This window comes from Primulina tabacum, chromosome 11 (assembly GCF_025594145.1).
Source record: "Primulina tabacum isolate GXHZ01 chromosome 11, ASM2559414v2, whole genome shotgun sequence".
Classification (NCBI taxonomy): domain Eukaryota; kingdom Viridiplantae; phylum Streptophyta; class Magnoliopsida; order Lamiales; family Gesneriaceae; genus Primulina; species Primulina tabacum.
In genome coordinates, this window is record NC_134560.1 from 36,510,532 (window position 1) to 36,521,731 (window position 11,200).

Consider the following 11,200-nt stretch of genomic DNA (forward strand, 5'->3'; position numbering starts at 1 on the left):
CGAGTTTTCCTCGACTTCTTCGCTTAATTTTCATTCACTAAGCTTATAAATTCCAACACATCGTTGGTCCAAACATGTGGGATGAGATATATTCATGATTTCACCAAAAAAAAAAAAAAAAAAAATCTAGGGACAATGATATTTATATTCGATTTTCGTTTGGGTTGACGCTTTAAGAGTAGATTGAACTCAACATACGGAGAAATCGACAATAATATCATGGAATATAATTATCCTCACAAGAATGTAAAGTAACTAAACCTATTGTTGACGATTGATACTTGTGAGAGAGAGTTATTAATTCAAACTTAATTATTAATAAGAAATCCCTACGAAATGGTGGTTTAAACCTGAACTCAAAACTTATTTTCGATGTAATAATATTAAACCAAACTCAAAACGAAAAAACAAGGGCATTAAAATAAGATTAAATTAATTAGGCAAAAACCTTGTGTGAAACGGTCTCACGGGTCGTATTTTTTGAGACGAATCTTTATTTGGGTCATCCATGAAAAAATATTACTTTTTATGCTAAGAGTATTACTTTTTATTGTGAATATCGGATATGTTGACTCATCTCATAGATTAGGATCCGTAAGACGGTTTCCATGTGAGATCCACTCAACTAATTAATGCGAGTGAGTGGGAAATAAATTAAAAAATTATCCGCATTAAATTTAAATAATGCAAGTTTGGTATGCTACGGCTAGAAAGACCAAATCGTGATGCAAGTTGGTGAACGGTCTACAGTCAATGGTCGACAATAGAACAATTTAATATCAATCAGAATATTATTATTTTATTATTGGATTAACATCAATATTGGTTTGTCCAATTTCTTTCGAGTAATTCTCTTGTGAGACGGTCTCACAAATCTTTATTTGTGAGACGAGTCAATCCTACCGATATTCACAATACAAAAATAATACTCTTAGCATAAAAAGTAATACTTTTTCATAGATAACCCAAATAAGAGATCTGTCTCACAAAATACGACCCGTGAGACCGTATTACACACATTTTTGTCATTTCTTATCCTCTCCACCTCCTCCCATAGCAAATCTGTTGCATCCTTGTTATCATGCTAAAAAAACGTTTTTAAAACTTACCAACATATTTTATGAGAAAAAAATTTATAAATTTGGTCTTATATATTTGTTTATTTGCAATTTTAATTATTTATGATGTCAAATTTTTCGTCTCAATCTATTATATTTGTTTATTTTAGAACAACTTTACTCTTTTTTTGCAACATGATATGAAATTAATGTGGCGTTGACATGACATCGATATAACAAACATGTACAGTGTCTAAATTAACAAAAAATGATAGATATATAACTAAGAAATAAATTGACAAGTTGATAACCAAAATTTCAAATAAGTATACATAAGTAAATTGCAATTTTCGCTATCATATAATCAATCAATGGTTATGCAAGTCATTATTTGATTAAAGGCCACTGATTAACATCTAGAAAAGATGTGTCAACTCAATTTTTTAAAAATTATTGTCACAAAAAGAGCTATTACATCATAAATAAGACAACAATTTACATGATAAATTACTATTCGAAGTCACTACTTCAGAGCCAACAATCTTAATTATTTGTACTATTTTTTAAAAAACCTTTGTCCAAATTATATATAATAAAATTGTAGTTTCCTAAAAAGAACAAAATGTATATTTATTTTTCTCCAATTCTCTCCACACAATGGCCTAAATCTTTTTGGGATATATTCACGAGATTACACCAACTTTCGGCACAAAGCTAATATATAATGTGACATTATATGCGCAGTGAAAACGGTACACTGTAACTAATTATACAGACGAGAAATTTCTCACCAAGATTACTCGTGCACTCTGGGGAGAGTGGACAAAAGAAAGAAAAGGCTCAATTCCCAGAACAAATTTTTATTTCATGCCCAAGTTCTGTAATCCAGAACCACAGTTTCCATCCCAAGAAAATCATGACCAGAATTACTGCCACTCTCAATAATTAATTTACCGTCGCTACAACTGCAATCTTTGCTGTTCTTGATTCCCAGGTTACATCCAAAGCAAATCATAGACTTCAGCGGTTCTTGTTGATAAGGAGGGCTGATTCTGAGCTCAAGATTCAAATAAGGGCGCCTTTCTTGTTCTTGTTCTTGAATCACCTGGCTTTTTTCTTCGTTCATCAAAATGGGATTTTTGACTATGCCTAATTCTTCTTTCGAGTTTGCCACACCAGAAAAAGAATTAATAGTCGCGGCTTCTCCTGCTGCTGCTGCTGCTTCATTCATTGACTTGTGGGTTGTTGGATCAATCCCTCGGCTCACAAGTTTTCTTCTTATATGAGTGTTCCAATAATTCTTTATCTCATTATCTGTTCTTCCCGGCAATCTTCCGGCGATCACAGACCACCTGCAACACACAATAAAAAAAAGGGAAAAATTAATTATTCTTATTAATATCAGAATGAGGGTTTTGGAAATAAACTAATTATATACACTGGGCTAGCTTACTTGTTGCCAAGAAGGCTATGGAGTTTGATAATGAGTTCATCCTCCGCTTCCGTAAAATTTCCACGTTTGAGGTCGGGCCTCAGATAGTTGATCCATCGGAGGCGGCAGCTCTTGCCGCATCGGAGGAGCCCGGCGGCCTTAGGCAGTGACCGCCAGCATCCTTCGCCGTGCGCTCGAATATAAGCAATGAGACGATCATCCTCTTCTTTAGTCCATGCTCCTTTGTTCGTATGAGCTTTCTCACAACATGGAGACCTCCCCATGATATCACTTGTCCGTATACAATATAAGCATGCGGTGTCTCTCCTTCCTTTAGTATTCTTACCGCCCTTTTCTTCCGCTCTCTCTTTATTAATTGACGCAGTTGCATATGTAGCCCCTTTACCATGCGCATATATATACATATATATATACACACACACATATAAGTATATCTATACAAATCTTTTTAATAAAATAATATTATTATTGAGTAACAAAAGTTTAGTATAATTCATCAAATGGATTATCCATGAACGTAATATAGAATTCATTGCGTGTGTATATACAGGGGCAGAGCCATGTGTTGCTCGGGTGGCTCGATTCTTTTTCTTATTTTTTATACATAAAATTTTGTCCAATTTTCAAAATTGTAGCTCGAAGACCCTATTAGCTTAAATAATATATATATAGTAAAAACTTGTGTGAGACGGTCTCACAGGTCGTATTTTGTGAGACAGATATCTTATTTGGGTCATCCATGAAAAATATTATTTTTTATGCTAACAGTATTACTTTTTATTGTGAATATCGGTAGGATTGACCCGTCCAACAGATAAAGTTTCGTGAGACCGTATCACAAAAGACCTACTATATATATATATTGGGGGATTGAGCTTTGAGGAGTTAATAAATCCTTCTAGATGAGAGTTGGTGGGAGGAGAGAGTGTGGATGGCTTTTGATGATGTGGTATTAGTTGTATGGAATATATATATAATAAAATCTATTAATAAGCCACATATACCCGATAAAAAAACAAAATTTCGGTAAAAAAAATACTTTTTTAGGTCAATGACATTGACATCTACGTACTATTTTAATTATAATACTATTAAATTATATAATTAATTAAGAATTATAATTTTTGGTTGTACCTGTGTGATATCCCATGGATGGGCCCATTACTCCTGGTCCATCCCTAGCCCAAATGGAAGACAGGCTCATCAATGGTCCAAGTATTCTCTTATAAATACCAGGTTTGAGTGTTAATTCATTCATTCAATATATTGTTTTCAGCAGCGCCCTTAGCTGCTCCCCCCATATATCCTCAGTCTCTAACTTAAGCTTCGGAGGGGCTACGCCAGGACACTCTCCTGGCCCCCTCCTAACGATCTTATTTGTGATTTTAGGCTTAGGGTAATTTCAAAACCTGCGCCTGGACTAGTGACAGTCGCTGGAATCGGACCCTAAATTTTCCGTGAGTATCACTTGGCGCCGTCTGTGGGAAAGTTTGAGTTGAGACGTAGAGATGGTAGGCAAGAGAGGGAATAAAAGAGCTACCTCAGCATCATCGCGTCTTCAGAGGGGACCCGAACAATCTCATGCTGAGACAAGACAGGAACAACCGCATCTTGAGACGAGACAAGAACAACATCGTCAAGAGACAAGAGCCGAACAACCTCGTCAAGAGACCAGGGTCGAGCAACCCCGTCCTAATGAAAATGTGGGGAACTTGACCCTGGAGTAGTTGGGTCAATTTATTACCCGGACAGTGAACGAGGCCATGAAGAGGAATCAAGAGACTATGTTTGCTGAAGGACGAGCCACTCGCCAGGAGCGAGAGGAGAATGCTGAGGGTCATCAGAGCAGGGTTGAAGAGACGCAACCCCTCCAAGATGGGGAGAATCCCGAGATAGAGGAGATATGGAAGGAGATAAGAATGTTGAGGCAACACAATTGGGAGAGCTCCAGTGTCCAAGAAGGAGAGTCCTTTTTCCCCCGCCATTTTGGAGGAAGGGCTTCCTCCAAGTTTTCGACAATCAAATGTGGGAGAGTACGATGATCGTACTGACCTAGAAGAACATTTGGGAAGGTTTGAGAACACAGCTTTGTTGCATCAATATTCAGATGGAGTTAAGTGTAAGGTGTTTCTGGGCACGTTGGTGAGGTCAGCCCAGCAATGGTTTAACACCTTGCAGCCCAACTCTCTACGATCTTTCGAGGATTTTTCTGTTGCTTTCTTGCACAGATTCGCTAGCAGCAAGAGGCACCAAAGAAATTATTTGAACTTGTTTGTAATGAAGCAGCAAGAAACTGAAACTTTGCGAGAATTTATTCAGCGTTTCAACGATGCAGCGCTGGATATACCAGATGCTTCCCCTGACATCATGATAAGTGCCTTTACCCAAGGACTGAGGGGAGGAGAGTTCTTTAAATCGTTAGTGAAGAAACCTCCATCAAGTTATGATGATCTGTTATATCGGGCGGAAAAATATGTAAATCTTGAAGATGCCCAGCGGCATAAGAGGATGGAGCAGCGACCTGGGGGAAGTAGAGTTGAGGGAGCGGAAAGAGGAAGTAGGAAGAGAGGCGCGGGCAAGAGGGAGGATGATAAGGCTAGGGGCAGAGGACAATTCTCATCCCATGTTCCTCTGGATAGGAGTCGTGACGAGGTGATGGAGGTAAGAGAGCCCGCAGGGAGGTGGGAGAAGTCACGAAAGGTTGAGTGCAGTGCTAGATTGCCTTCGCGGGACAGACGAGAAGGATCAGCATCCGGGAGTCGACTGAGGTCTCGCCCGTCCCCTAGACGTGGTCAAGGCCCTCCATGGATAAATCAGGGGGTTGGGGAGCAGAGAGTGGAAGGTCGAGGTCAAGATGTCTTTCAGGAGCCCTTCGAACCGACGAGGGGAACGAATGAGGATAACCACCCCACGAGAGGAATGATTCATATGATCTCGGGCGGTGCTACTGATGGAGACTCTGGGCGAGCTCGAAAAGCACATGGGAGAAGGTTGGAAAATTTTGAGATATCTAGGGGTGCAGACTTACCACAAGACCCCATTATCAGCTTTGGGCCAGAAGACCTCTGAGGCGTTGTGACTCCACATAACGATGCCTTGGTGGTGACGGTCATCATTGCCAATTATGATGTGGCAAGGATATTTATTGATAATGAAAGCTCCGTGAACGTCTGATTCAAGAGCACGTTGGATCGAATGAAAATGGAAGGATTTGAGTTTGAGCCGATCTCCACCCCGCTGTATGGGTTTGCAGGACACGTCATCCCGCCTTTGGGTCAGATTGTTCTTCCTCTATCCTTGGGGACTGATCCTTGGCGGGTAACAAAAATGATAGCGTTCACCGTGGTGGATACCCTTTCAGCGTATAATGGAATTCTAGGACGGCCAGCCCTGAAGGATTTCAGAGCCGTAGCTTTTACTTATCATCAGAAGCTTAAGTTTACTGTGGGAAAAAGAGTTGGAGTCTTGTGCGGGGACCAAAAAGTCGCGCATCGGTATTATGAAGGGGTAGTGAGGGATGAGGGAAAAAGAGCGCGTGTGGAGCTTAACATGATTAGCAAAGGAAGAAGTGAGTAACTTTGTCATGTGGAGGTACAAGAGCAACAGAGTTGGGGATGAGAAAAATTTTATTTTCCTGCTAAGGCACCGCCTAGCAGAGGAGCAGAGTTGGGGATGCGAAAAATTTTATTTTTTTGCCAAGATATCGCCTAGCAGAGGAGTTAGAGGGTGAGGGTGGAGAATTTTTATTTTACTACTAAGGCGTCGCCTAGCAGAAGAGTTAGAGGGTGAGGGTGGAGAATCTTTATTTTCCTGCTAAGGCATCGCTTAGCAGAGAAGTCAGAGGATGACGAGGTGAAATTTTTATTTTCCTGCTAAGGCGTCGCCTAGCAGAGGAGTTAGAGGGTGAGAGTGGAGAATCTTTATTTTCCTGCTAAGGCGTTGCCTAGCAGAGGAGTTAGAGGGTGAGGGTGGAGAATCTTAATTTTCCTGCTAAGGCGTCGCCTAGCAGAGGAGTTAGAGGGTGACGAGGTGAAATTTTTATTTTCCTGCTAAGGTGTCGCCTAGCAGAAGAGTTAGAGGGTGAGGGTGGAGAATCTTTATTTTCCTGCTAAGGCGTCGCCTAGCAGAGGAGTCAGAGGGTGACGAGGTGAAATTTTTATTTTCCTGCTAAGGCGTCGCCTAGCAGAGGAGTTAGAGTGTGAGGGTGGAGAATCTTTATTTTTCTGCTAAGGCATCGCCTAGCAGAGGAGTTAGAGGGTGAGGGTGGAGAATCTTTATTTTCCTGCTAAGGCGTCGCCTAGCAGAGGAGTAGAGAGTGAGGGTGGAGAATCTTTATTTTCCTGCTAAGGCGTCGCCTAGCAGAGGAGTTAGAGGGTGAGGGTGAAGAATCTTTATTTTTCTGCTAAGGCATCGCTTAGCAAAGGAGTCAAAGGGTGACAAGCTGAAATTTTTATTTTTCTGCTAAGGCGTCGCCTAGCAGAGGAGTTAGAGGATGAGGGTGAAGAATCTTTATTTTCCTGCTAAGGCGTCGCCTAGCAGAGGAGTTAGAGGGTGAGGGTGGAGAATCTTTATTTTCCTGCTAAGGCATCGCCTAGCAGATGAGTTAAAGGGTGGTTTGCCCGAGAGGTTAGGGGGGAAGTGGAAATTATTTTCCTTCAAAAGCTTAGTAGAGGACCTTGAAGATGGAGGCGTCGAGGATATTCCGTGTCAGAAAAATTTATTCGGTTTATCGATAACGAATGATGTTTGCCGCTGCAAAAATTACGGGGATCGACCTGCCCGGTCAGGTCGCGGGGATCGACCTGCCTGGTCAGGTCGTGGGGGTTTGGGGGCAACGCCCCCAAAAGCTCTTCAGGAACCAAGGGATGCAGGCGAAGGGACAGTGCGAGGCACTGTGCTAGGTGAGAGTGCGGGCTGGGTGTGCGAGGCAGGGGCGCTCGTGCTGGGCGAGAGAGCACCGGGCGAGCTTGAGCACTCGGGCGAGGGGCGAGCTGGCGGAGGGCGAGGCGAGATTGGCAAGGGTGGCGGGGCAAGCGGCTGTGCGAGCGCTCGGACGAGCTTGTGCAAGCGAGCGAGCTTCTGTCGATGGGCGAGCTGTTGTGCGAGCGAGCGAGCTTGTGTCGATGGGCAAGCGTGTCGGCAGGGGCCGGGCGAGCTTGTGTTGAGGGGCGAGCGTGTCGGCAGGGGCCGCGCGAGCTTGTGTCGGTGGTGAGCTTTTGGCAGGGGCGAGGCGAGCTTGGGTGAGCTTGTGGCAGGGGCGCTGGGCAAGCGTGGCGGAGGCGTGCGAGCATTGGGCGAGGGCGACATGAAGGTGTGGCGCGGGTGCGAGAGGGCTAGGTGGTTGGGTGAGGGCGTGAGGCTAGGTGGTTGGGCGAGGGTGATGCCAGTGTATGTGGGAGCGTGCAGTTACCAGGCGATGGAGAGCTGGTGAATGAATTGTAGTGGAAATTCTGTATGGGAGAAGTGAGAATGAAATAAGGAGGTGACCAGAGCAGGGAGGAAGCCCAGATCAAATCTTTCCCCACACAGCAGGATTGTGATTTGATTTGTTTCCAAAGTTTTGGAGACTGACGAGCGGCAGGAAGAAAATGCACAACTCACAACTCACGCCCCGTAAACCGAGGACAACACAATTAATCGAACTTTGAACCTGCGATTCAGTTCGACTCGGGAGGGGGAGACTGGTGATACCCCATGGATGGGCCCATTACCCCTGGTCCATCCCTAGCCCAAATGGAAAACATGCCCATCAATGACTAATGTATTATCTTATAAATACCAGGTTTGAGTGTTAATTCATTCATTCAATATATTGTTTTCAGCAGCGCCCTTAGCTGCTCCCCCCATATATCCTCAGTCTCTGACTTGAGCGTCGGAGGGGCTACGCCAGGACACCCTCCTAACGATCTTATTTATGATTTCAGGCTCAGGGTAATTTCAAAACCTGCGTCTGGACTAGTGAACTTTAAGATACAATTTTTTGTCGTCGTTTGAATTTTTAAGAAAATACATGTTCACGAAGAATTACGAAGAATTTTGGATAAATGATTTTATGATTTGTAAACCATATTTTGGGTCAAATTTTTGAATTGTAGATGATGGATATTGTGATAATATTGTATACTTATTAGTTTGGCGAAGTGAATTTTTTCACTTCACTAATTTATGAAAAAATATGAAATTAAATGTATTTCAAATACTTCATAAATGTATTAAATTAGTGTAGTTATAATTAACAATTACTTCGTTAAATTAAAATCATGTTCGGTAAAATACGTGGGTTACTTCACCAATCTATGTAAACTGATGAAGTCATATACCATCTTTTACTTTGTCATTTGACGAACATTGAAGTCATATATGATCATACACTTTGTTAACGAAATCGAAATCGATCCAATTTCGAATCAGTTTTGTCTCTTTGGACCGGCCAAAGACTTTACTTTTTATAGGCTACAATTTTGGTGGATAAGCTAAGTAAACCAAAAAAATCATTTTATTTTATGCGCGTCTACTTCGACAATATCTTTTATTTAATTTAATATCCAAAGTATATCAGCGAAATTCTTTCTTAGAGTAAGTCATACCCTTCAACGTAGTTTGAAATTAGATGCCTAAAAAAACAAATTTCGGGAATAAAAAAATACCTTTTTAGGTAAATGACATAACACAGTATGATTATATATATATATATATATATAACAATGGCCACATCTACTATTTTAAAAATAATATTTATAGATTATATAATTAATTAAGCATTATAATTTATGGATTAAGGTACAATTTCTACCTTCCGGATCATTTCAGATCGAACTAATTTTAGGTACAGATGGAAGTGAGGAATGATCAATTTAAAAGTGGCACTAGAAATGTGTGAGTAAACTCAAAGAATAGGTCTCTTGTGAGATGATCCGACAAATCTTTATCTGTAAGACGGGTCAATCCTACCGATATTCACAATAAAAAATAATACTATTAACATAAAAAGTAATATTTTTTCATGGATGACCCAAATAAGAGATATGTCTCACAAAATACGACACGTGAGATCGTCTCACACAAGGTTTCGCCAACTTTAAAATTGGTACGTGTGAAAACTAAGGTCTGATTATTTCCAGCTCATAACCACCTTCCATTAATACGTGTCCCTATTCAAACTTAACCATTTGAAAAATCTCTCCTAACCTCATAAATTAATTCGGGACCCTTGTCTATTGTGTTGTTGGAACAATATCATTATCATCCTTAATGTCATTTGTAGTAAGGTCTACCTAAACATGGACAACTTTGTTTACATTTCTTGTATATATATATTTTTTTTTAAAAAAAAAAATTAATGGATATGAGATTCAATGAATCATAAAAATTTTGGTCAGAAAAAATGTGGATGTAATACACCTTATCTAGGAAAAAAAATTATAATAGATTAATACAATGTACATCTATATCAACTTGCGATGACGATAGATATAAAGTAATTACTATAGAACTCGTTGTTCGATTGAGTTTGTGCGGGCTTGAGTCCATTGCATGATATACCATCTTTTGTAAAATTATTTTGAACTTAAATTAAACATATATAACACAATTTTTAAGTGTGTTTAAATGTATATATCTAGTAGTTGTTGAGCCTTGTATGTGTTGTTGGTGTTCCAAGATTCACAAGATAGATATATTGTTGTCTTTATAGGCCTTCTAGAAGATAAGTTGGGGTTGGGTGGAATTAGAGATGAGAGAAAAGAAAGAGCAAAAGCAACTAATATGGTTGTGGGTGTATGTGGGATTTGGTTCACTTTCCACTTTTTTCCCTGTCACCAAAACCTTGTGGTTAAAGTCTTGGCATACAAAAAAAGTAGGTTTTGCGTCTTGAAGTGTAAGGCCTATGAGCCTATTTTTTTTTAGATTCTGCCATCACAATCGTCACAATAGCTCATGGAACCCACTCACATTTCTCCAATCCCGAACCCAAGATTTTTGTCCAGGACATAAGTACTTGGATTAAATTGAACTGGTACCAACTGAACTAAACTTATCAGATATCGAATCATATAAAACGTGCTAGCTTAACATAAGATGTTTTAACAAGTCATTTTACTCGTTAATTTGATAATATCTATGAATGGTATATCATTAATTTGGTAACCACGACCATCACACGTAGCTATTTTCGATCCCCCAACGAACCACAAGACTCGTGACAATATGATCTTGAAAACAACTCGAACCTATGAATCACCATCCCTTCCACGTTCCCATCAATTTGGTATTTGATGACTGAGACCTTTGAGATAGGGGGGTAGAGGTCATGAGGTGTCCAATTTGGTAATTTCACGTGCCATACTTACCTACTTTTTTTTAACTTTTTAGTGCTTCCAACTTTTAACGTCAAATTGCCAAGACATGTATATAAATCTCTCGAGTTAGATTTCACAATAAAACAAGGGAAAATGAGTAAATATGAGTTTGGTACTTGTATTAGTCCTAGAGTGTTGGTACATAAATAGTTGTGTAAAACTTGGTATAATAGATGATACTGCTCTTTGTGGCCCACATTATTTTCTACGGATTGATTATACCAACTCTTTGTAAAAGATATAGAACTTAATAAAAAAAAATTAGAGTAGGTCTCTTGTGAGACGGTCTCACGAATCTTTATCTGTGAGACAGGTCAACTCTATCGATATTC

The 11,200-nt window shown here is 40.2% G+C and overlaps 1 protein-coding gene across 1 annotated transcript; it reads right to left on the minus strand.

Moving 5' to 3' along the window:
- Nucleotides 1-1,759: 1,759 nt before the first annotated feature.
- Nucleotides 1,760-2,890, minus strand: LOC142519282 (myb-related protein 308-like). The gene is made up of 2 exons (XM_075622247.1): nucleotides 2,512-2,890; nucleotides 1,760-2,410 (listed from the first exon to the last, which is right to left on the minus strand). Exons 1-2 carry the CDS (start codon nucleotides 2,772-2,774, stop codon nucleotides 1,924-1,926), a joined length of 750 nt encoding a protein of 249 aa, XP_075478362.1. The 5' UTR covers nucleotides 2,775-2,890; the 3' UTR covers nucleotides 1,760-1,923.
- Between the last annotated feature and the right edge of the window lie 8,310 nt (nucleotides 2,891-11,200).

Coding starts and splice junctions, on each gene's coding strand:
- LOC142519282 (XM_075622247.1), bottom strand. CDS start 2,774: ATGGGGAGGTCTCCATGTTGTGAGAAAGCTCATACGAACAAAGGAGCA. Junction 2,411..2,511: donor CATAGCCTTCTTGGCAACAA/GTAAGCTAGCCC, acceptor TGTGTGTTGCAG/GTGGTCTGTGATCGCCGGAA.